The following is a 27,018-nucleotide window of genomic DNA, read 5'->3' as shown; positions in this document are numbered from 1 at the left end:
GTGATGAATTAAAGTGGTTTGATGCCACTTTAACTGCCATGACTCTATCTTACAGAATCCTGGAATCTGTAGTTTGGTGAGGTATTAGCCCTCTCTGACAGACCAGGCTAAATACCTCACCAAACTACAATTCCCAGGATTCTGTACTATAGAGTCATGGCATTCAAAGTGGTGTCAAACTGCCTCAATTCTGCAGTGTGGATACACTTTTTGTCACCCTTTTCTGGACATGACCTGGCTTGTTAAAAAAAACTTCTCAAACTGTGGTGCCCAGAAATTGAGACAATATTCAATTTTATTTATTTCATTTATATCCTGCCTTTCTCCCTGGAGAGACCCAAGGTGGTTCACAGGTAAAAGGTGACCAATGCCGAACAGAGAGGTACACTAGCTTCCTTTGATTTTTATATTTTATTTCTGTTGATGCAGCCTAGAACTGCATTAACTTTTATCATGTAATACCTAAAGATGAAAACAGAGCAAGCCATAAAAGAAACACATTGGCTGTCAAGTTCTTTATAAATTGGATTGGCCAAAGGGTGCTCAACAATGGCTCCTTTTCATCCTGGAGAGAAGTGACCAGTGGGGTCCCACAGGGCTCTGTCCTGGGCCCAGTGCTATTCAACATCTTTATCAATGACCTGGATGACAGAATTGGGAGCATACTTATCAAATTTGCAGATGACACCAAATTAGGGGGAATAGCTAATACCCCAGAGGACAGGATCAAGATTCAAAATGACCTGAATAGACTAGAAAGCTGGGCCAAAGCTAACAAAATGAAATTCAACACAGAGAAATGTAAGGTATTGCACTTAGGGCAGAAAAATAAAATGCACAGATATAGGATGGGTGACACCTGGCTGAATGAAACTACGTGTGAAAGGGATCTAGGAGTCCAAGTAGACCACAAGTTGAACATGAGTGAACAGTGTGATGCGGCAGCTAAAAAGGCCAATGCTATTTTAGGCTGCATCAATAGAAGTATAGTGTCTAGATCAAGAGAAGTAATAGTGCCACTGTATTCTGCTTTGGTCAGGCCCCACCTAGAATATTGTGTCCAGTTCTGGGCGCCACAATTCAAAAAGGACATTGAGAAACTGGAGCGTGTCCAAAGGAGGGCGACAAAAATGGTGAAGGGTCTGGAAACCATGCCCTATGAGGAACGACTTAGGGAGCTGGGGATGTTTAGCCTGGAGAAAAGAAGGTTAAGAGGTGATATGATAGCCCTGTTTAAATATTTGAAAGGATGTCATATTGAGGAGGGAGCAAGCTTGTTTTCTGCTGCTCCAGAGAACAGGACCCGGAACAATGGATGCAAGCTACAGGAAAAGAGATTCCACCTGAACATTAGGAGGAACTTCCTGACAGTAAGGGCTGTTCGGCAGTGGAATGCACTTCCTCGGAAGGTGATAGAGTCTCCTTCCTTGGAGGTCTTTAAACAGAGGCTGGATGGCCATCTGTCAGGGATGCTTTGATTTGGATTTCCTGCATGGCAGGGGGTTGGACTGGATGGCCCTGGTGGTCTCTTCCAACTCTACGATTCTATGATTCTATGATTCTATATTTGCCAAAGACTTTGACCTTCAAAATATATAAACCTGCACAGTTCATTTAATGGCAAAAGGAACTAGAACTTGGCTTAACAATACATAAGCAAAGGAATCACTTCAATTAAGTGGGATAATTTGTACATGATTTACTAAAGATGCATTCCTACTGAACCCAGTGAGTCACTTTTGAGTATCCATATGTTGGTAAATTAGGCAAAAATTGGAAATCATCCAAGGACATACTAGACAGTTGCCCAGCTAATTTAACAGGTGTGTTTCTAAGCCAGTCAGATATTTTTGCTTTCTTGAAATGAGCAGGCCTACCTACAAGAAAATCATCTGGTGGCAAACATAGCACCTTATAATAGCAAATGCTATGCCTCCTCACCCACAATAAAAGCCTTGATCTATGATTAATTGATTAGATGGATTCCATTGGGATTATGGCTGAAAGTCAACACAGAGCTGTTGCATATGCATTAACAGGTTTTGTGTGTTTTAACACCCTTAGCACTCAATTAAAAATTATGGTTGATTATGCTAAATCTAGAATTATTTTACATAACATCATGCATTAATATGTTTACTACTGCATCAGGAAAAAATAGGGTATCCATAAACTGTAGTTACCTATGATCTCAGAGACTAGCACTTTAAAGGAAAGGTTTTCCTTTGGCTAACTACATATGAGGTGTACATTTGTTACTTACTTACTTAAAGGTAAAGATTTTCCCTTTTACGAGATTGTCTAGTTGTGTCTGACTGTAGTGGGGTGGTGCTCATCTTCATTACTAAGCCGAGGGAACCAGCATTGTCAAAGAGGACTCCATGATCATGTGGCCAGAATGACTAAATGCCGAGGTTCATGGAACACTGTTACCTTCCTACCAAAGTGGTACCTATTTATCTACTTGCACTTTTACATGCTTTCAAGCTGGTAACTTGGCAGAAGCTGGGACTAGTGATGGCCTATTTATTTCATTTGTGTAGTGCCTTTCTCCTGGAGTGGGACCCAAGGTAGCTCACATGAAGAATCAATTAAAAACCTAATGATACAATTGAAAAAGGACAATTAAAAATCATCACATTAATACAGTATAAAGACATAGAAAAGTTAAAAAAATAAATAAAGTACACACCCCAACAAGAAGCATCCCTTACATGTTAAAAGCCTACTTAAACTGAAAGGGCTTTGCCTGTTGGCAAAAGGAGGGCAGGGAGGAGGGCAGCCTAGCCTTCAGTGGAAGGGAATTCCAGAGTGGGAGCAGCCACCGAGAAAGCTCTCTCTCATGTCTTTACCAACTAAACCTATGATGGTGGTGGGACTGATGGTAACAGGACCCTCACCTGTGGATCTTAAGATTCTGGCATGTTTGTATAGGGAGGTATGCTCTCTCAGATAGTCTGAACCTAAGCTGTATATGGCTTTGTAGGTCATGACCAGCACTTCACTTTGTGCCCAGTAAACAAACCAGGAGCCGATGAAGCTGTTTGAATAAGGGAATTATATGCACTCTATAACTGGCCCCAGTCAGCATTCTAATCACAGCATTTTGGACCCAATGAAGTTTCTGAACAGTTTTCAAAGCCCCACACTGAGTGTGTTACTGCAGTTCAAATAGGATCTAATCGAGACATATATTAAAGATATGGTGCCATTTGTCCTCTCCCCAGCCCTCCTTTTTTTGTTTTTATTTTTAGACCAGAGTTTCAGAAAGCTCACATGAGGATTAATAGTGTGGTAAGAGAATAGATAATTCTTGAAAATATGCTTTTCCCCCACTCCACAACCACAGATCTACTCTCAGTTCTCCCAAAGCAGCTTTCTTCTTGTAAGTTTTAAAATGCATGTTAGATGCATGTATTTGAAACTCTAGTGGGGTTAAAGATACAGTTGGCCTTCCATATCAGTGGGCTAGCTATCCATGAATTGGAGCATCTGCGGATGGCCTTGCCCCATTACAGTCAGTGGTGGCACATCTGTTTTGTTGTGTGTCACCCTGGAAGTTCATCATAGGGTTTTCAAGGGAGAATGCTTCAGGAGTAGTTTGCCATTGCTTTCTTCTGTGAAATGCTAACAAGTGTTAACTATTGTGTCACTATAGGTTTTTTGTTTTTTTTTTGGGGGGGGGGGTTAGGCTATGTATCTATCTTCTGGAAGTTTATACCTGATGTTTCTCCAGCATCTGTGGCTGGCATCTTCAGAGAATGCTGGCATGGAAGTGATACTATGGCACTTTACAGACCGCCCAAAAAGGGCGGTCTGCCGGCGCCATCATTTGCTGCGCAGAGGAGCCCCAACGGCCAAACCGCGTGACTCCTCCGCGCAACAAAAAGAAGCTGCAAAATGCAGCTTCTTCTTGTGGTGCCCTTATGACGCCGCAAAGTGCCAATGGCGCACTTGCAGCATCATAATGGTGCCAAGACGTGCGGACGCTAAGCATCCGCTACGTCAAAATGGCGGCGCCCATGTAGAATGGGCGCTGCCATTTTGTACGTGCTCAGCACCTACTAGGGTTAGGGGCATCTGGAAAGGATGCCCCTTTCTAACCCTAGTACGTGCCATGCACGTACTTTCCACCTGTGTGGAACGGGCCTGTGTGCCCCTTGGTTGAGAGAAAGTTATTTACATGTTAATCTGTGTTTTGGTCTGTTGTTGAATGGCAAGGTCTCAGGGTGTCACTGCTGTTGTCTCTGAGAGATCTTCTGCCATTGCCACCACCACCACCACTGTTGTTGGCAGATTTAGTCTGGTTTCTCAGCAAGAGGCCTTCTGATGTGGGAAACCCTACCAGCTGCACAATGTCTGTCAGCATAGGCTCTTGTTTCACAGGAAACACGGAGTACCACCACCAAGCAAAGATAGTACCATGGTGAGCACCACCATGCCTACCAAGGAAAACCCATTAATATTACCATAACCAGAATTTATGTTCTAGCTACAGAGGCAGAAGATCATGAATCTGAAAGATTTGATGCTAGAGTTAAGAAGTCAAGTAGGCATTTGATCACACAGCAGAACAGGACGTGTTGGTAATCATAGACAACTGGAATGCAAAAGTAGGAAATAGCGCAGAACAAAACTTTGTAGGAGAACTAGGCCTAAGATCAGGAAATGAAACAAGAGAGTGGCTGGCTGAATTTTGTGAGGCCAACAGTTTGTTCATTGCAAACATATTCTTCAGGCAACCAAAGAGGTGATTGTATACTTGGAAGCAGAAGATCATTCACCTGGTGACCAGCACAGAAATCAGACTGACTACATAAATGGAAGCAGAATATCATTCTCCCTGGAACAAAGAAAAAAATCCATAACCAGGAGAATATTATGACACAGTCCATGATAATATAAAAATAGAGCAAAGTTAAAGAAGAACATTAAATCAATAATTGTGCAAAAATACAACATGATGAATATCCCATTAAAATGTAAAGATAATGTGAAAAATAGATTTGTCCTATTAAGTCTAATTGATCAGGAGCCAGAAAAACTCTCATCTGAAATCAAGGACATTGTGGGGGAAGAAAGCATACAGATAATTTCTCTAGCCAAAAACAAAGAAAAGTCCCATGGGATGACAGATGACAAGTAAAAGTAAAAGGTGACAAGAATAGAGTCAGAACCCTGAATGCAACTGTTCAATGACCTGTGTGCAGGGACAAAGAAAACAATTATAATAATCAATGCAGAGAAATAGAAGAATAAATTTCTTCCACAAGACTACAAAATTTAAAGAGAAATTCAAACCAAGAGTGGGGATGCTCTATGACCAGCAGGGTACCACACTGCAGGATCAGGAAGGATCAAGATGGAAACAGCAAACTGAAGAACTATATACTGTAAAAGAGAGGAAAGATGACAGATTCATTTCACGAAAAACCATTTGAAGACGAACTTCCAATTTTAGAAAATGAAGTGGAGGCTGTACTCAGAGTGCTTGGGAGAAATAAATCAGCAGGAACAGGTGGCATATCAATAGAGCTGTTTCAAGCAACAGATACAGAATCCACTAATTTTATAATAACTAATATTTGTCAACAAAATGGAAAACAAAAGAAAAGACTGGACCACGGATTGAAAACACTCAATATATATACCAATCTATAAGAAAAAGACATAAGAAATGGGAGTAACCACCAGACTATTGCGTTAATTTCCCATGCAAGCAAAGTGACGCTCAAAATTCTATAACAAAGTTTTTTGCCATATATGAAGAGAGAAATGCCAGATAGCCAAGCTTGGGTAAGAAGAAGAAGAGGCACAAGGGATCAAATTATACCCATATGTTTTGTTAATGAAGCACAGCAGAGAATTTAAAAAGAAAATCAACCTGTGCTTTACCAGTTATAACAAAAATTCTGATCTTCTAGATCATGAAAAGCAATGGAAAAGGGTGTGCCACAACATTGATTATCCTTGATTATTGTGTAACCTGTACTCTGAACAAAAATATTGGAGAAACAGAATGGTTTCCAGTGGGCAAAGGGGTCAGGCAAGGCTGTATTTTGTCACCCTATCTGTTTAACCTATACACTGAGCATATCATACATAATGCAAAATTGGACTCAGAGGAAAAAGGCACGAAAACTGGAGAAAGCAGTGTCAACAATTTAAAATATGCAGAGCGCACCATACCACTAGCAGAAAATAGCTAAGACTTGGAATGATTACTGAAGAAAGGCAAGGAAGAAAGTGCAACGGCAAATTTACAGTTTAATATGAAGTAAACAAAAACAATAACCACAGAATTTACATATCTTTAAAGCAGACAATGAAGACTTAGAGATAGTGAAAGATTTTGGCTCAGTCATTAATCCAATTGGGGACTGAAGTCAAGAAATCAGAAGACTAGGACTTGTAAGGGCAGCTATGAAGGAACTAGGCAAGATCCTGAAGTGTAAAGATTGAATATTAAAGTCAAAGCTTTCCATGCTATTTTGTTTCCAATTTCTGTGTAGGCTGTGAAAGCTGGACAGAGAAGAAAGCTGAAAGAGAATCAACTCATTTGAAATGTGGTACCAGAAGAAGGTTTTATGGATACCCTAGGTACCAAAAAGACTAAATGGGTCCTGCAGAACATGGGCAGTAGAAATGTCCACTCATTGAAGCTATGTGAAACAAAATGTATAAAGTGTTATTTTAAAAAGGAAAAAAATCTTCAAAAAACTACTAGATACTTCTGGCTTTTCTTTGGATAATCCCACTGCAAAGGCAACGGCTGGGCAAATCAAATTCCATCTCTTTTTCTTGTATGCCGACATACAGCAAGATACAGATTCAAAGCCAGCTGTTTAAGCAAACTGCCAACAGAAGATGAAATAGCTGGTATCCCTCAGATGTGTGCTCAATATGGAGCTGTCTGGATGTCTTACAACTCAGTCATGGATCCTAATGCAAAATCTAACACACTAGGATATCATATGGTTTTGTGATTCTCTCTGGAGGAACTTAGAATTACAATGATTCATACTTGCTGTTCTTTCCATTTGTAAACAGGAACAATAGTGTGAGTACATTGGTAGAGTTCTTTGTATACTGTAGTGTTCAATAGCATTTCATTTAAAGGATATTTTATTTGTTTACAGGGAAAGCTGCAGAATCAAATAGCCCAAAGAATATAAACAAGCTTTGGATGGTTTTGCCTAATCAAATACCTTTGGAATCAAGCAGTTTAAAAGGATTTAATCAACAAATAAAAAACAATCCCCAATCTACCAGGTTGTAGCTGGGGCCCATAAGAATGATAACTGTAAAAAACTGAAAAGATGTCATATAACTGGAACAAATTCAGTTTCATATTCTCAGAAATAGTCTATCTACCCCTCTAAGACCAGATAGGAAAAAAGTCATGATGTAGGCTTGCTAATTCCTACATCAGGCTGACACCTCCCCCCCCCCCCTCAAAAATGTTCTGTTGGGTATGTTACACATAGGCTGCATCCTCACTGCAGAAATAATCCAGTTTGATACTATTTTAACTGCAGTTGCTCAGTGCTGTGGAATTCTGGGAACTGTAGTTTGTTGTGGCACCAGAGCTCTGTGACACAGAAGGCTAAATGTTTCACATAAGTATCAAACTAGATTATTTCTGCAGTGTGGATGTAGCCTTAGTTAGAGTCTGGGGGATAGGGTTACCTGCTGTTTGGGACTTCCTCAAGAATTCTCAGTAGTTCTTGTGCATCTTTGTTTAAGACCAGCTTTCCTGATATGTCATCCCAAAGTGAGCATATTGTTATAGCCTTAAGCTTCTAATCATTACACTGACGTTCCTGTTCTCCCTCCCTCTTCTAAACCTTGTCTCCTAATACTTCTGTCTTGCCTGTCTTACCATATGATGGATTAACATGCCCCTTTTTCCCAGAAGAAAAGAATGTTGTGGACAGTTTTGCATTTGCTCCTGAGATCTACACATAACCCAGACACCAAAATATTAAAATACTGTTATGTCTAATGCACATTATAACTAATGTGAATATTACAGTTCCACTGCAGATAAGGAAAAAAAACCTAATGTGCTTTTAGTGCTGATATGAGAATGAGAATCCTCTGGCTTAGTAATATATTATTTCTGTATCTTGTATAGTGGATCTCTTGATATTTTATCTATTTAGACATGTTGCATCTACAATAATGAATTCAAGCAGATCATGACAGCAAGCTCCCTCACCTTACATGTTTTTATCAGAATGTCAATAGAATCTAAAATTAATCATCTGAACCATCCACAATACCTTGCTCCATAAAAACAATACATTAGCAGTAGCCAGATTAGCAAACAATCTTTATCATCAACAGCATATAATGAATCCCACAGCAGGTGAGGCTAGTAGATGCTGTAGTGGACTGAGTGTTGGACAAGGACTCTGGGAGATTAGGATATGACTCCCCTCTCAGACCTGGAAACTCACTGGGTGATCGTGCACAAGTCACACACTCTCAGCCTCAAAGAAGCAGAAGCAAACCTACTCTGAATAAATCTTGCCAAGAAAACCTATGATAGGAGCATCAAAAGTCAGAGTCAGCTTGAAGGCACATAATAGCAATAATAAGAAAATCACACCTTTCAGATCATATCCATATGGGTATGTTTGGGATGAAGCTTCCTTTAAAAAAATGTATAAGAGAAGCATGAAAATTCCGTATTTCAGTTATTTAATTGTGAAGGAAACTCACAAGCTTTTCCTTTGTCAAACAATAGGAATTAGCTGGCTCTTGTCCAGCAGCTTCTTGTTTTAAGAGTCTTGTAGGTGTATTTAAATCCCCAAGAACGATACTGTTCAACTTTATTTCTCCCTCTGGTTTATAGCAATCTCTCACCTAGTTACAGCAGATGGTGTTGCAACACAAACTAAAAACAGGTGAGGGACACCCACCCACCATGACTATAAATTTATTATTCAAAGATGTTAGACTTTAGAGCATCTTAGAAACACCTATTCATTCCATGCCTGCTTGGGGAATTTAGATTTTTCCCCACCCATTGATAAAATGTGAACCACATATTGGGAATGTTGTATCAGAAGATCTGGTAAGGACCATGAAAAAGCACAAGAAATTAAAAAGGTGTGTAGCAAACAAAATGAACATGATTATCAAAAGCTATCATCTATTGTTAAAGAGACAGGTATAGCCACTTTGAGTCCCTGTACTGGATGGAAGGTGAGATATAACTAAATAAATGAATAAATAAAAGATAGTAAAAATTAGCCCATTCTCTTTACAAAAGGACTGACCCCTGGCATAAATGGAAGTGGTTTAAATCTTGTGGGGGCTTCTACTCAGAGAAAAAGGATGGTTTTCTCTGATTTTTCCTTCTTCTGGAAATCTCCTACCACCTTTTGGATTGCTCTAGCAGTTCTGAAAGCTCAGAGTATTTGGGGAAGGGAAGGGCTACAGGGTAAGTGGAGAATAGTGAACATCACATTGTCTCTTCTGTGAGGGACCTGAGAGTGCCAATTTCATTAAGAGGATTTCACTCTGTGGAGTTTATCATATGAAGGAGATCAGGAATTTAACCTGTGAATATCCCAGAAAAATCTCATAATTACATGTAATGACTTCACACAACATCACACAAAACCAGCAATTAAAGTGGTCACAAAAAAGCATTAATGTGCATCTTCTTTACTTTTGGGATTTCAGCAACAATGAATTTCCAATGTCACTTTATTTGCACAATTGCATGTGATGATAGCCTTTTGGCTGAAGAGCAGTGTATAAATAAATAAATAATATAATAATAATATAATCATTCATGCAATTACTCACCATTTCCGTTTCATTTGTGAGATGCTTTAAATGTGCATTAATCTCTCTTTAATGCCAAAATCAGCCCCAGTGTGATAAACTCCTGAGACTATGGCCCAGTACAGTTGGGCAGAAAGTGCCGTCGTCAGACCAAAATTAGGTTTCGGGAGCACACGCCAACTGCACACTCCCAAACCCTAGCGCACGGCAGCAATGCCATCATGGCAGCCACCCATCCACACGGGGGCTGCCGTGATGATGCAAGCGTGGTGCTACATCTGCACGACAGGGCGCCGTGCTTGCATCATTAATTGCTGTTTGCCATACTCTTTATACCAATAAAGCTTTTAGCAGGTTCTTTTTGGTGTGGAGGGAGCCCGTGCAGTTTGGTTGCTGCAGGCTCCCTCAGGAGCAAAGACGGGTGGCTTCCACACACCCTTTTGGCACGGTCTGTCAAGCCTCTTTGTCTACACTGACAGAAAGCTTGTACCCATCTTGTAGCCTCAGCACATTTTTATGGTCCCCAGCCACCCCATTAACACCACACTAACCATGGAGAGTTAGGAGTAACCCATCACACATTTCCTTCATGTGAACTCATGTGGTGTAAAAAACTGGTCCTGGATGATCATGTCTCCCATACTTCACATTATTCTTGACCACATGCCAGCTACACATACAATTATCTGCATTTTCCAGGAAGATGTAAGGTAAAAGACAGTTCTTTATTAATTGGATTTTCAGCAAAAAGCCCCACATTGCCTGCAAATCATCATAAATGTCATGTGCCTTTGGTACAGTGGCTACAAGGTGAGCAGATGTTTTTGGGGAGTGTACACACACACAAAATATCTCTGGATCCAACTCACAGACAGCATAGAAAAACAGGTATAGAAGCTGAAATGTATACACTGTGGAATCCATTAGTTCTTGTCAATCATTAGCTAATATTGGAGTAGAAACTGGACCAAATAACTTAGCTGATGCAACATATGTGAGATTTCCAGTTTCTTAAATTTTTTATACATTTCTGCTTAAAAGCTATGCTGAGTTGCTCCTTTGTATTCTGGCTAGAATTTGCCCTGCCCTTTAATGAGAGCATTACAGATTAACAGAATGTCAGCTAGAGATAATTATTTGATCTAATATTCTCCAGAATATCTACCATACAACGTAAACCTGCATATAATTATAATAAAGGTCAGCTTAATTGTACAATTAACCTTGAAAACAACAGGTTTCAGAGGTATTATATCTTATAATTTTAAATATAAGTAGCTTCAGACAGCTTTCATGCCAAATAGTAAGAGAGGATTAATTCTCTAAATAACTAATCAGTCCTTTTTATGTATTTCATCTGTACATATGCACCTATTGCTTACTGTATATCGCTAATACTCCCCCCCCCCCACACACACACACACACTTTGGTGGGGTTTGTTAAGATATACAGACACAGAGGTCCAAATAGCTTCTCTGAGCAGGATGAGTGATGGAGTAGGGAGCTGAAAAGGAAAGGAAAGGTCCCTAAAATCCAGGAGAAGCAAGTTTTCACAAGCAGGAACATTTCATGTAACCTAGACTATTGGTTCACTAACACTGTGAAATTTAGCAGTTGCAATACCCACGGGAAAACTGACAGGATCACAATCAAGCATATGGATGCAACAGACAGTGGAAATTTGACCTGTGGTTGCATTTTTAGCCTGGTGAGGCAAACGAAACCAAAAGATGGTAAAAGTAACAAACATCAGTGTGCACTGGCCCCAAATTTTAAAACATTCAGGGATTTCAGGCCTAGAAACCACATCAGTTTCCTACTACACCTGCACATTTGCTCTATCCAACACAAGCCTCACTTCTCCAAAGTTGTGCCTGAAGTATATTTCTTTTCTTTTCCTCCCTTCTTTTCTTTTTTCAAGAAATAAACAGACAGGACTTTAACTCAAGGGAGCTTCTCTGAGGAAGGGGAATTCTTGTGAGACTGGAAGTCAGAAATCAGCAAGGCAGGACTTTGAAGTGTGTGTGTTCCAACCAACAGTGCTTGAGGATTCTGTCTGGCCCACAGTTTTATACACACTTATGTGATTCAAACTTTTCAGGCTAATACATTAATCAAAATAGGCTAATTGTTCAGTTGCCTGACCTACCTGAGTTTTATGAGACAGTTTTCATCCCAAAAACAAAAATGCATATAGAGTGTCAAAATGCATTCACCCTGAAGATAGAGTTGGTTTAAAAATGTGTATTTTATGGGTGGAAAGATTTAAAATCATACTTTTAAAAAAGAAAAATCACATAATGTTGCAGTAAAGCTATTGAAACTGTTTGCGGGAGGAAAGGGTGTGGGGAACAGTCCAAAAATGTATTTGGCCATTCCTAGTTCTCAGTGACCATATCTCCTGTTTTTGGTTAAGTATCTGTGGCCCATATTTTACTAACTTGTGTATGTATATATTTACCTATTTAACAATATACTTATTTCACTTCTTTCACTTCACAAGCCTCTAAGAGAGCATACAATTCTAATCAACAGCACCAATAAATAAAAACAAACTGAATACCAATTAAATAGCGGCAACTCGTGTTGATTTTTAAAAAGCTATTTCTCCCAGTTTCTTTTTGTGCTAAGAGTGAAGAGAAAGAGAGACATGGTGATCACAATTTGTATTTCCTTAGCTCTTCCATATTTTCAGCTGTGTACAAGAGGGGGCCAGAAACCTTAAGGTAAATTCAGTGGATCTGGTCCAATCCTGGCATAAACAGCATTAAATGCAGATGGAAATATAATTGTTTTTTATACTTTGTATCTACATTTTAATGCTTTGTATTGTTTTTAACTTATACCGTTTTAAATTTTGTTAGCTGCCTTGAGTCCCTATATCGGTAGAAAGGCGGAATCCTCTCCCCCTCTATATGTGCAATCAATTGACTATGTGAAAAGCCAGCGGAGATTGATCTCTCTAACACCAGCAAGGCAGTGGATGTGCTCTGAGGTTTTCATTTAGACTTAAATGAGCTACCAAAGGGGCTGAAACCTATCCCTAAAATAGCTCTTGGATAGTTCCTTCAAAGGGGCTTTCCACACAGGCTAAAAACCCATATTCTCCCTGGCCTCACAGATCCTGGAAGACCAGACACAGATCTGGTGGATCTGGCCCAATCCTGGGGTAAACAACACTAAATGCAGGTCAAAATATACTGTATTTTCCGGCATATAAGATGACTGGGCGTATAAGATGACCCCCAACTTTTCCAGTTAAAATATAGAGTTTGGGATATACTCGCCGTATAAGACTACCCCTCTTCCAACGCACACCAAATAAAAATTAAAAAAAATATTAATTCAATTAGTTCAAATGCTTATGACATGCAGGTACTTAGCAGGAAAACTTGTTGTATGCAAAGCCTGCTTGCATTGGTCAGCTCTCCCTGCCTGCCCAGCCCTCCCTGTCTCCAAGATTTTATTCTACCGTACTTGTACAGCGCCTCCCTTCCTGCTTTCATATGGTCACCACATATGGAGGGGATGCGGCTGTGGCCATTTTGAGCTCCCCCCACCATATGCAGTAACCGCATATTCACCAGTCCAGCTCGGAAGTTTCAGCACCTGCCCTATAAGACGACACACGACTTTTGAGAAGATTTTCCTGGGTTAAAAAGTAGTCTTATACGCCAGAAAATACAGTAATTGCTTTTTAAACTTTGTATCTACCTTTTAATGCTTTGTATTGTTTTTAATTTCTACTGTTTTAAATTTTGTTAGCTGCCTTGAGTCCCTATTCGGGAAGAAAGGTGGAGTAATAATAACAACAACAACAACAACAACAACAACAAACCCCAGTTTGCCAGAGTTTCCCAGAAACTCTGTAGCAAAAGCTGGCTATTTAAATGGTCCCTGCATGCTCCTTACCTTCCTGTGCTGTCACTCCTATTGGGAAGCCCCGTCACCATGTCTAATGTGGAAATGGGGCACCTGACCATGTGGCTGCAGTTTGGTACCTTATTTTTGCATCTGACACAGTAACAGGGGGCTTCTCTATATGAATGACAGTGCAGAAAAGTATGGAGAATGCATTGGTGGTGGGTCCCAGGGTCAGTGCGGGGACGGGCATGTAAACATCTGCCAGCCTAGATACCAACCTGGGTGTGCACCTGGTATGAAAAGATTCACCAGCCCATTCTTACCAGAACTACTAACCTGCACTGAAAGGAACTGTAGTGGAACTGCATGAGGGATGGTCAGTCAGTGATGCTTTATGCTGTACATATTCAAGCACCCCTATTTTAATTCATGAAACACAGGGAGGTCTGAAGGTACCAATTTGCTCCCTTGAGTATTTAAAATAACTTTATAAAATTCTTCATTAACAATCTTCCAGCTAGCTTTGTCCAGATAGAGTGTTATTGTTATGAATGGAGGTGCAGGTGAAATTGGAATTTTTTTTTAAAAAAAAAAGTTTCCCCTTTGACAAGATTGTCTAGTCATGTCCAAACTGTAAGGGATGGTGCTCCTCTCTGATACTAAGACAAGGGAGTGAGCATTGTCAAAGATGACTCCATGGTTGCGTGGCCAGCATGGTGGCCTAAAATGCTGTTACTGTCCCACAGAAGTGCTACCTATTTAGTTACTTGCACTTTTACATGCTTTTGAACTGGTACATTGGAAGAAGCTGGGACTAGTAGTGGGAGCTCACTCCATCATGTTGTGCTTGGGTCTTGACCCACTGATCTGCCAACCTTGCAATTGTCAGTCAGCATCTTAACCACTAAGTTAACACATCCGTGAAACTGGAATAAACTATTAAAAAAGTGCTATACTGTGCTTGCTTGTGAATAATTTTCAGTGAAAAACTCTGCTTGTGGAAATATGGTCAGACTCCTTGATGTACTTCAAATGACTTCACTAAACAAGTATCACAGTCATCCTGATAGTATGAAAGTCCCTGTTAACACCATGAGCCCTGGTCATCAACAGCCTTGTTCAGAGCTTGTACCTTCAAGGCTTCCTTTATCGAACCCACACACCTGTAATGTGAGCTTTCTCTTTTCCTACTGGCTTTCACTTTACCAGACATTAATGTCATTTCCAATAAGTCACGTCATCTCATAATATGTCCAGAGTACAACAATAATCTTTGCTTCAAGTGAGAGTTCAGCTGTGATTTCCTGTAAGACCCGTTCATATGTCCTTTTAACTATTGTATCCATGGAACTCTCTGCCAGTTCCCCATTTCAAATGAGTTGATTATCTTCCTATTGGCTTCACTATCCAGCCTTCATAACCATGCACAAATACCGGGAATGCTATGAGATGGATATGTCTAGTATTTAACGATATACATTTGTTCCTTCCATATTTGCGGCTTTGACCTTTGCAAATTTGATTCTTCACAGATTTTATTAATATGTTCTCTCTGGGAATATCTAGATCCTTCAATGCAACTCTATGGTCAACTTTAACCAAACGTTTCACTGAAAGACCTAGAGATTCCTAGAGAGAAAGTTCCACCAGCACAGTTCTATGCTCAGTGTGTGGCAGATGTTGACCACAGAGTTGCACTGGAGGACCTAGAAATTCCTAGAGATATGTTCTCAGATAAAAACGTAGTGTTTTTGTTATTTGATGTTTTTCCACGTTCATGGGGGTCCTGTGCCCCTAACCCCAGAAAGTGTGAGGGACAAGTGTATCTTTATAGTTGGGGAATCTTATATCATTATCAACCATAAAACATTTCATAAATAAAAGTCTCGGCAGCACATGATGTTCACCTGTAATGAGCATTACAAGGCCTGTTTTTCCCCCCTGGCTCAGATTAAAATGCAAGATAAAGAGGAAATCCAGCCTTTCACTGTACTGCTATTCCTTCCCATTGAACTCCTCTTCCTGACCAGACTGACAAGAGCAGTATAAGCACCAATAGAGATATTCTAGCCACATTTAGAGGATTATTTTCTTTAATGCAGTATCTGGAGCATTACATTACAAAAGACCCTGGTGGTTTGGGGAAAATGTATATTTCTCTGGGTCTTCTCCAATGCCCTTCTCCAATTAATGCAGCAACTACATGGTGTACAAGAAGAGGAAGAGTCAACGTCCTCCTTTTTTTCTCCACCAGCAGCTGAATGCAGCTATTACCAATTATGATGTTGTTGTGCCCAGCTGGCAAACATGGTTTAGAGCAGAGGCAGCCAACCACATCAAGGAATGGCCATTTTTCTCGTCCACTTCCCCAAAAACACATATCAAAATAATCCCAGTGATGGGAAGTCACCCCTTGTTTTTATTTTGGCCAATCTGGGGGGCGCCCTTTCTGGTTCAGAAGGATTGGAGTTTATGAGAGACAAATTAGTCTAAACTGTCATATTTTGCAATAGTTTGGGTGATTTTCCTGCAATTATTTGCTCCTCCCTATTGAAATACCATTTTTGAGTCCCAGAGTTTTCAGGGTATCCTAGGTGAGTTGTGAGGTTGCAAAGAGTGGTTGGAGGCTGTGTCTGGCCAGTGCCTAGCCCCTGGTTTAGTAGAAAGTAGGAAGGGGAATGGGGGAGATAAGTGGAATGGGTGTTTAGAAGGAAAGAGAGATGCAACTCCATAGTGGATAATCTTTCTCGAAAAAATATGGAAAGCTGTTTTATCTCCATTTGGCATAGAACTTTTCAAGCAAATGTCTCTCTTTTCTTTAGGATGTATTATCATTTCTGTGCTGCAGTTCCATACTTTCCTGACCATTGTTTGTTAGTGAAACACATAGAAAGTGTATTTCTCTCCTGCTTCATTTCTACCCAAAGAAATTCAGCACATGCATAAGATTACTAATGTGATTTTTTTTTCAAAAAGAAGGTTGCATGTGATCAAAAACATTTTTAATAGACTAGTTTTGATTTAAATGAATTGCCTAGGCAAGAAAGCATAATTTTGTATTAATACTCAGGACAAAATTCTGATCTGAAAACCAAAGAGATTTACCAATAAATTCAAGAAACATTTGCAGACTGCTCTTAATTATACACTTGAAAGAATATAGAGTTACAATCCTCTTTGACCTTCATTATGATAGTGCTCTGTGTTGTTTGACATAAATGGATCAGAGTGGCTTTTTCTTCTCAACAGCACAGAAAATAATCTTTTCACTTTAAATATAAAAACACTGCTTTAAATCCAACGTCTGTTTCAGTAAACAAAACAGTCTATATCTGTATTTTTTCCAGGTTAATTTAATGGCATTTGGTGTCATAATCTATAAAGTATTCCAACAAACAGCCATGCTAAAGCCAGAAGTTAGCTGCTATGAAAACATACGGTAAATTCCAACTCTGATACGTTTTTTGTTAACATCTGTAGATTTGAAAATATATACATACTGAGGTAATTCTTTATTAACTTTATTATGCTTTATCATTCCTGAAAAAAAGCCTTGCTTTGTTTATGAAGAAGAAAAATATACACTATATTGTATTAAGTCATTAGTCTTACAGACAACTGCATAAATATCACACCCTGAATTCTAATTGTGTAGCCACTGACATAAATGGCACTGATCCCAATGACCTTTCCCATTATGACCAGTTCAATAATAATTTTACTGAAACAGTAATAACCAAAAATTCTGCAGGCACCATGAAGTGCCAGGGAATTTGAATCAACATTATACAATCTGCCCCTTTAGAGTTAAAAAAAAATTATTAACATACTTATGTGAGAATACTGATGGGTTGATAAAATGTTTACACTTCTAATTCAGCGAAACATGGATGGGGAGAACTACTTCCTAAGAGCTGTATTTCACATAGAACTGGCATTTTTCTTCACAATATGTGAAGAATACCACATATTGTAAAGAAGCCAAATTTGAGGCTCAGTGCAATGCTGCTGCACATGGCTACTCAGGAGTAAATTCTACTGAGTTCAGTAGCATTTACTCCCAGGTAGGTGAGTGTGTATCAGATTGCTGCCTGAGTCCCATTTATTTCAGTAAGGATGAGCTTCACTCTCTCAATAAATGTGGGGTTCATTTAAAAATAAAATCCATCTATGGCTATATCAGGCGCTTGCTTTCCAAATGATTTGGTTTGTTTTATGAGGAAGACAGAAATGTGGGTTCAGTTATTTGTTCTTCTCCCAGGATTTTTTAAACAGTTTGTATCATGTGGCTGCTATGATTTTTCCATCAACTCGTTCTCTTTAAAACTGATTTATAGAGACCTTGAAAACCATTTGTGCTGGAAAAGCTGGAGTGTGCTACAGGGACCATTGAAAACAACTTACTGTTTTTGTTGCTTGGAAACACTCCTACAGTTTCAGTGGCACTGCACGAGATTTATGGTTCAGATTTAGCAATTGTTTGATTGATCACTTTTGTCCTGTTTCCTCCACCGATCAGCTCTCACAGGGCACTGCTTCTAATGAAGTCAAAAATGTATTCATGTCGGAGGAAGCAACACTGTAAGAGAGGAGGGGGCAGCAGGAGGAAAGCTTTCTTGTGTGAAGAAAGTCCAGAAACTGCTGGACTGAAAATGAAAGAGAAAACTAATCAGTGAGCCCATTTGCGAGACAACATGGTGTAATTTGTCAGAGTCCATGAGCAAAGCTGGATATACTTGTATTATACTGTGTTAACCAGGAAAAAAAAAAAGGAGGAGGGGGTTGGAATCAGTCAATTGATGCGTATGCTATTTGGGCATCAGTATTCCAACCCTGCAACAATTTAAAGTTCTTTTGCATTGTAAAAGCAAAATCCTTTTAATATAAAGAGAAAGTCTGGTTTTACAGCCAGCACTATCTCTGAGGCTGAAACTGAGAAGCAGCCAAAAGCTCCCTTTGAAGTCATGCACATGTGCTGACCTAAGAGCATACTATACATTTTTTTCCAAGGTTTCTTAGGGGGTATACTTCATAACAGACATATGTTTTACCTTGGGGAATTACACTAACAGTAGATTTAAAATCAAATCATATGGCTCTGCAGTACACCAGAGAAAACAGATTTGAAGATTAAGACAGCCAGTGTTTTAAAAGCCATCCAGTGAATTTCTTCAGTGATTTTCCTATGAAAGCAGCTGGACGGGAACATTCTGGTAACAGCACTGCAGCACACCCTAAAGGCCAAACCATGTAACTTCAGTTCCTGGGGATTTTTTTCCACAACTGAAAAAATATATATACTTGCTTTGTTTAGAGAAATTAGGAGAAAGAAGGGGGAAAACTCACTTATTTGCTTTTCTCTAGGTCTTGTGCACGGGGGGCTCTTTCGCTCCTCTTTCTCCTTGGTGCTACTTGGATCTTCGGGGTGCTCCATGTCATTCAAGGATCAGTAGTCACGGCATATCTTTTTACAATCTTCAATGCATTTCAGGGACTTTTCATCTTCATATTTCTTTGTGTTTTGTCACGAAAGGTAAGTTTTTCCACAGAACACATGCACACACAAACAAGCACAACCCAAAATCACACTTACATTCTACTGGTCAGTAAAGAATTTTGATGGTTTTTGAATTCTTTTATTGAAAGGTTGGTCTTTCAGCCTTTTCTTAATCAAAAGATATGCTGTCACATAGGGCTATGCATTCAGCAAACCTAGTAAAAACATTGAAGCCTGAGGAAGCTTACCAGAGGAGTGTCATGAAAATAGTGCAGCCCCTAACCCAGTGCAACATGCCCAATGCATGTTTATCCGATCATCTTCCTAATGAGATACATGTGCATTTAATGCCAAAGACAGGTCTTACCACCTGTATGGACCCTGTATGCAACCCAGGCTTATCCTACAACTTTTCAAGGAAAATCCCATCCTTGAAAAGCCACAAAATAAGCCCAGGTTGCATTCGCCCAGCCACAGAAGAATGCGATAAGAGCCATCTTTGGAGTTGAACGTGCATGTATCCCATCAGAAAAATGATAGGAATTAAGTGTGTGTGATAATCTCCTCCTTATATAACCTAATTCCACTCATGTGACCATGGGTGTCATTACTTAGATCCCTCATGCCAAAGACAGAAAGCATTGTCTTTGAGCCATTCCACACTGCACAGTAACAGTCTATGATTCCACTTTAACTGTCATGGCAACATCTTATGGAACTGTAGGATTCACCGTTTAGGGAGAAGCATTTAGAATCCTCAGCCAGAGAGCTCTAGTGTCACCAACCTACAAACACCATGGTAATTAAAGTGAAATAATAGTGCTATAAGTTATAGTGCTTGAAAAGGCCCTGTGTGTAAGTCCATTTATGAAGACATAAGTCCCCAACAGGATTCTAGACATTACTTTTTCTCTCGGTATGTATTCTCAACTGAAAGTAAAGACATATTCTGTTTGTGTTTCATAGTAGGAACAGCATGCATGAGAAAGTGTTTTGGTGTGATTCACACTTTCTTTCTTCCCTAGTTGTTATTGGTGTTGTTGTGTACCTTCAAGTCATCTCTGACTTATGGTGACTCCTTCTTGGCAAGGTCTGTTCAGATGAGGTTACCATTGCCTTTCTCTGAGGCTGAGAAAGTGTGGCTTATCAGAGGTCACCCAGTGGGTTTCCATGGCTGAGCATGGACTCAAACTCTGGTCGCCCAAAGTACTAGTCTGACATTTAAACCACTACACCACACTGGCTCTGTGTAGATAGTAAGTGGCTGGAACTCTGAGCTGCCTTGCAGAAGACCAAACAGCTTCAGGCTTGCAAAGGAATAGGATAATCTTCCTCTCCCTGGTGGTCCAGACTGAAATCTCTTCTCTGAAGCTTCTATTTGCATTTTAAGAAGCTCTCATTGTCATAGAAACTGCAAGAAAACACTCTCAGCCTTTAACATTCATTGCCCCACAATTTGGAGGAAAAGAGCCAAACTGTAAATGATTTTCCATGCATTTTAGCATTTAATGCAAGTGTAGCTTCAGACAGGAATTGAAGGGTTGAAAGAGGTAGGAAAGAGGTTTAAATTGTTCTCCCAGATCATTTCTATCTCCTCCTCTCATTTCCAGCCACTACATTTATGTTAAGTGCTGAAATGTGGTTTCTCCTTTTCCAGTCTCAATGGTTACCAGCTTCTGGCCCTCCAGATGATTTGGGACTCCAGCTCTTGCAGGCAACAGAAAAAAAGATAGCATCTTAAAGATTCATGTCTCTTGGGTTTTCAAGTATATTCCTTTGTTTCTTTTTGGATGCCAATTGTCTTCTCAGCCTCAGTATACATGGCAGTCAGATATAACATGGCTGCTGCCATGTTGCACCTTTAGTACACATAAAGGATGCAGGCAGTGGAGAGGGAAAGGCTGAGGTTTTTTGTTTTGTGATTGTTTGTTTGCAGAAGAACAGATGGGGAGGGCAATGTAAAAGGAAAGGAGTGTGTGTTATATTAAATGGCATTAGATGTGAGGGTAATTTATATGCCTGGGGTCAATGCTGGATGGTAAAGAGATACAAAAATGCAGGATGATGTTAGGGTTACCTCCCTCTGCTTGATCATGATACAGAAGTAAGTAAGTAAGTAAGTAAGTAAAAGTTTATTTATATACCGCCTTTATAAGACCAAGGCGGTTTCCAACATACATACAACAATACAGCAATATAAAAACATCAAAACATAGCATTAAAAACCTTTTACAATAAAACAATAAGCACCACAATTCGTGCCAGCTTGACATGCTGACGAAGGGGGCGAGGAGAGAATACTTTAGGGGTCAGGGAGTCAGGGGTAAGCTTGCTTGAACAAGAATGTTTTTAAGCCCTTCCTGAACTGGGTAAGGGAGGCGGCTGAGCGGAGCTTAAAGGGCAGCGCGTTCCAGAGGCTGGGGGCCGAGATGGAGAAGGCCCTCTTAGTGGTGGCAACTAATCTGGCCTCTGGAACCCTTAACAATTGCTGCCCAGTTGATCTGAGTGTGCGGGGCGGATTGTACGGGGAGAGGCGGTCCTCTAAGTACCCTGGGCCCAAGCCATTTAGGGCTTTATAGGTAACAACCAACACCTTGTATTGCGCCCGGAAGCGAATAGGCAGCCAATGGAGGTCTTTTAAGACTGGTGTTATATGGATGGTTCTAGGTGTATTAGTAACCAGCCTTGCTGCCATGTTCCGTACTAATTGTAGCTTCCGGGTATGGTACAAGGGTTGCCCCATGTAGAGCGCATTGCAGAAGTCCAAGCGAGAGGTTACCAGAGCATGTACCACCGTTTCTAGGTCAGCCCGGCCCAGGAAGGTTTTGATCAAAATAAAAAGGAAGGAAGGAAGGAAGGAAGGAAGGAAGGAAGGAAGGAAGGAAGGAAGGAAAAGGATCTGAGAGAAAGATTCTAAATTGATAATCTAAAAACCCTGCTGGAGAGTTCCTATGTTTTTCCACCAAGACCTTCCAAGAGTGCAGAGCAAATGTGGAGCTGCACAATTCAGGGTAGTGAGTTCTGGCAAATGCTATAGTCTGCATATGGATCAGTAAGAAAAGCCTGTTTTCAGCAACGTTGTCATAGTGACTAGAAACATGTGATCTAAGTCCCAGAAGAGCTAAAGAAAAAAATGGGACAATATAGTTAGGTGTAGAGAACCTGGGAGATTAGCACTACAGTTCCAGCCATATTAATTTGCAAGTCCCATTTATTTGACAGGGCAGTACTTTCAAGTAAGTGCACTAAGAATTGCAGCATTACATGACTAAAGTAATTCATGCACATATATAATTCACAATCATGTCCTAAGACTCTGAAATCTGATTTATGTCTCACAGATCTGGGATTTAAGAAGCAAGGCATTTCCGTTTGTACAGAAGTAATCCTATGAAATAATTAAAGAGGTTTACTAACTATAGTCATCTGATTCTGGATTGAAGCCTTCCTGTAAGACCCATTCTCAAAGTTCCCTCTGCATCCTTCCTAATCCCCTCTGAGGCCAAGTTATGTAAAATCCTTTATAACAGAATAAGACACACACTCTGGATGGTTCTTAAAATACATATATTTACCTGTTAATAAGCCATTGTGTTCATTTCATCTTTTCATTTCAGATCCAGGATGAATACTCCAGGTTGTTCAGAAATGTCCCTTGCTGTTTTGGATGCTTAAGGTAAATTGATGGAAAACTAAGATGAGCAGCACGGTGGAAGAAAGGAGAAAACGAGAGGCTTTAGAAAAATTGCTATATTGTGAAAGTATGAAATGAGCTACTGAGCTGTCATCTCTCTTAAATCAATTACTTTATCTCCAGTATAGGTATTGTACTTAAATGTGCACTCAGGCAACACTGTATTGTGTACAAACTGCATATCTGTACAAGACAGACTGGTTTATAGTGTAACAAATAAGGCTTCTAAAAGAGCTCAGGACTCTTCAGGGCTAATGGCTGTGGCTCAGAAGAAAGTGAACCTAGTGTGCAAAGCCATTTTTGTGAGCAGCTTTGCTATTAATGTCATGCCCGCTGACTTGGAAATGAAAATAATTTTGCTTATTGCTGTTTAAAGAGAGTAAATTGCATTAGAGTGTTAATAAAAAAAATCACTTTGATCAAAATTCAGTATTCTCTATTGTAAATAGCTGGATTAAAAGTCGAATTGTGTATCAGTCTCATCACATTAGTGTGCTTCACCAGGACCTCATTGAAATCATTAGTGCAGGGGCTGCACAGTTATGTTTCCCCTTCTCCCATATGAAGGTGTACAGTAGCCATGGATTCCATCCTTGGCAACATAAAGGGACACTATGACCTGACTTTTACTGGTAGTCTCAACCAGACACATTGAATCTATTGTTAAATGGTGAGTCAACACATAGGCAACAACAGCTTCCCCCTTTTCTCTCTCTTGCTAGATGTTTGTAAAAATCATTAAAGAAGACACTTATGCCATGTGGAGCATATGAAGAATATAATGTACAACTCTTATGCATGAAACCTATATGTTAGTTCCAACTGGATTGGATCTATTAAATTGATTTTTTAATGTTGAATCAGTGGATTTAATGGGTCTAGTTGGGACAACTAATAGGTTTTGAGCCTATGAGAGTACCAAAATATGTGCATAAAGGTCCTCAGCCATAGGAATTCTAGGCCAATCTCATTTCCTTTAGATAGAAGAATGTGTATATCAGTAAACATGTTGAGTCCATTTCCACAGCCACACAATACACACCCTGATTGTCAATAGCATCATAGGAAAAATAGTGCCATGACTCTAATCTCTTCACATGTGTAAAAGGGCTCATGTGGACTGGCTATTCTCTTTATTCTTCTTCTTGCTCATAAGGTATGAGAAAAATAAATGGGCACATGCAGATCTTAGCTTGAAATTTTATTTGGCAATGAGGATGTGGTCTAGGGTAGTGAGAATATCTAATATCACTTGTCCAAGAAGTTTCAGTTCATATAGCATGAATCTGATATTCCCCAAACTGGTATCTTCCAGATGTGTTGAAACACAACTCGCACTATCTTCAGCCTGCATGGATAATGAGGAATGGCCATTTTTAAAATGGATTATGGTAGTTGTAGCCCAGAGCAAGAGGGTACCTGGTTGGAGAAGGGTATCATAACTCCTTACAGACCTTCAAGATACATAGGTAATACACCTAGCAATGGAAAACCACAATGGCACCACATATATATCCATTCACAATGCATCTAAATACAGCCAACATAGAACTCTATGAAAAGCTCCAGTCACTGACTGGCATACAGTCTGTGTGGCTTGTGTGGCACAGCACCACAAGGAACTGCCATCTTCCTCCTTTAGGAAATGGCCTCTCTCCCCAAGGCCCACACATATTATGCAGGCTTTGGGACGTCCAGCTGATCAAAAGGCTGATCAGTGTTAGGGGAAGGATGTTATCTCAGTCAAGAAAGAGGTCGCAGGTTTCATTTAGTCCCGCTCCACGGAAATATATTCAGCACCCCCAATGCTCTTCCAAAATCTAAAGTTTGACTGTCTTCCCATCCCACCCCATCTTTAGGTTATGTTGCTTCTGTAATTTGGTTATATCATTCTATATTGGGACAACTTTGGTGGTTGGCATGGGGCTGGATCCAGGTTCTATTTTTGTTGTGGGGGTCATAGGACCATGTGTTTATCATCTCCCTTTGGAAATCTGCTTAAAACATCGTGGGAGTATAAGCAACCATAGTCAAACCAAGCTCAGTCAGACCAACCTCACTTTCAGGTGGAAAGTGGCTTTGCATCCATGTGAATCCATGGCTGCCCTGACAGGTGGGCTAAGGGGCTAACAGGCATCAGATGGGAGGCAGGTTGTTTAATCCCTGAATCCAGACCTCATGCCAGACCAACACTATATAGCTGCTCAGAATAAAGTTGTGGTCTCTAGAGTAATGTAGTACATGTTCAGTGACTCCTTCCACTGCCATACCAGCCTCTTACCCCTTGGCCCACAACCTGTTTTCTGTGCTTTTCTGTTAGGATGGAACTATACAAACCAAGCACATTATTCCCATTCTGTGTTTGCCTGTAATTGTTTTAATGGGAACAGAAAAGGAATTTGCAGAACAGAATCAGCAAGGAGGAGATGGTATTTATCTGCCCAACACCCCATTCCAGCACTAGAAAGAAACCCACCAGAAGGTGATGACGTTAGGACTTTTGAAGGTTACAAACTGTTAAGTGTGGCCTCCAGAAATACTCCTCTCACCACACTCATCCATGTATCCCTTTTGTTCTACATGGCATACAAAAATGAAGCATCAGAATGTGGGTATATTGTCACTGGGAAGGCTTTGGCAGGAAAGGCAACATAACAATGTGTTAAATAAATGAACAAATGAATACTGTTCCTCTTCTGATACTTGAAAATGATCTTTTTTTTTCCTTTGATCACTAGTTAGATTTTTGTGGAAGAGGAGGCAAAGAACTAGAGTTATGGACTTTGTGGAAGTGTGAAAGGAAACAATCCCAAGTTAAATAATCCACTGCTACCATACTACTAGCAGAAAATATCATAGACTTGGAACAATTACTAAGGAAGATCGAAAATGAAAGTGAAAAGGCATGCTTACTGATGAACATAAAGAAAACAAAAATAATGACCATGGAGAATCTACATGAACTCAGTCTAAATAATGAGGAAATCAAAATAGTTCAAGATTTTCCATAGCTTGGATCAGACACTGAAAAGAATGGAGCCAAGAAATCATAGGAATGGGAAGGGCAGCTGTGAAAGAACTAGACAAGATTCTAAAATGTAAAGATATACAATTGACCACTAAAGTTAGAATAGTCAAATCCATTGTATTCCCCATCATCTTGTACAGATGCAAGAGCTGATGGTGAAAAAAGCAGATGAGAAGAAAACTAACTCATCTGAGATATGGTACTGGAGAAGAGTGCTGAGGATACTGTAGACAACCAAAAAGACAAACAAATGAGTCCTTGAACAGATAAAGTCTGAAATCTCCCTGGAAGCCAAGATGATCAAATTGAAGCTGTCTTACTTTGGCCACATCATGAGAAATCATGACTCAGAAAAGACAATAATGCTAGGATCTGGCTCAGCCATGTAAACCCACTGGGTGACTTTGGGCAAGTCACACTCTCTCAGCCTCAGAGGATGGCAGTGGCAAACTCCCTCTAAAGAAACTTGCCAAGAAAATCCTGTGATAGATTCACCTTGGGTCACCAATTTGAAATCACAGAACAACAAAGCAGAAAGGAAGACAGGATATCAGATGAATAGACTTAGGCAGGTCATGGAACTGAATTTGCAGAGCAGTGGAGGACAGCAGGTCTTGGAGCTGTCTCATCTATAGGGCTGCCATGAGTTGGGACAGACTGGACAGCAGTTAACAGCATGAACAACAACAGCAAATCCACATAGTGGTGTAAAAAGAAAAAGAAAGGGGAAAGGAAATATTGTTCTCCCACCCCACTGGTTTACAGGTGCACTGGAATAAAGAAAGAAGAATTCTGCTTGATGTATTAATTGTAGAAGGAAAACAGGCAAAGTTATTAATATTAAAATCATTCAGATAATGAAGCCATTGCAATCTCCTGCTGACTTAAAATGTTTAAAAAGGTCAGGCAGCATCTCCAGATTGTGATCTGGCAAGCCTAACTAGTTCAGTGCAGAATTAAAAGGCAAGAACAAGAACTGAAGAACAAAAACAATCCTTTTAAAAGTGGCTTAAAATGGTGAAGGTCTAAGGAGGGTGTAGTTGTGTAATACTTCACAGATCAAATGACATAGCTGTTCTCTCCTAGGGGGCCAGGACATATATCCTGCCAAATACAGCTCACCATTCACACAG

General features: G+C 40.0%; 1 protein-coding gene across 2 annotated transcripts in view; it reads left to right on the top strand.

Moving 5' to 3' along the window:
- Positions 1 to 26,747, top strand: part of LOC149316450 (adhesion G protein-coupled receptor L4-like) — a 143,122-nt gene extending 116,375 nt beyond the window's left edge. Inside the window, exons 14-17 of one of the 2 annotated variants that reach the window (XM_089515515.1) lie at positions 17,014 to 17,105; positions 19,031 to 19,199; positions 22,781 to 22,839; positions 25,596 to 26,747. In XM_089515515.1, coding sequence (XP_089371641.1) covers positions 17,014 to 17,105; positions 19,031 to 19,199; positions 22,781 to 22,839; positions 25,596 to 25,599 — 324 coding nt within the window. In that variant the 3' untranslated portion in view covers positions 25,600 to 26,747. Of the gene's footprint in view, positions 1 to 17,013; positions 17,106 to 19,030; positions 19,200 to 22,780; positions 23,596 to 25,595 lie in introns of those variants that run through there. The other variant, XM_089515514.1, reaches the window with a different exon arrangement.
- Positions 26,748 to 27,018: the final 271 nt, after the last annotated feature.

This window comes from Sceloporus occidentalis, unplaced genomic scaffold (assembly GCF_023333645.1).
Source record: "Sceloporus occidentalis isolate IW3139 unplaced genomic scaffold, rSceOcc1.0.p SCAF_3, whole genome shotgun sequence".
Classification (NCBI taxonomy): Eukaryota; Metazoa; Chordata; class Lepidosauria; order Squamata; family Phrynosomatidae; genus Sceloporus; species Sceloporus occidentalis.
This window is presented reverse-complemented; position numbering and strand designations above follow the sequence as displayed.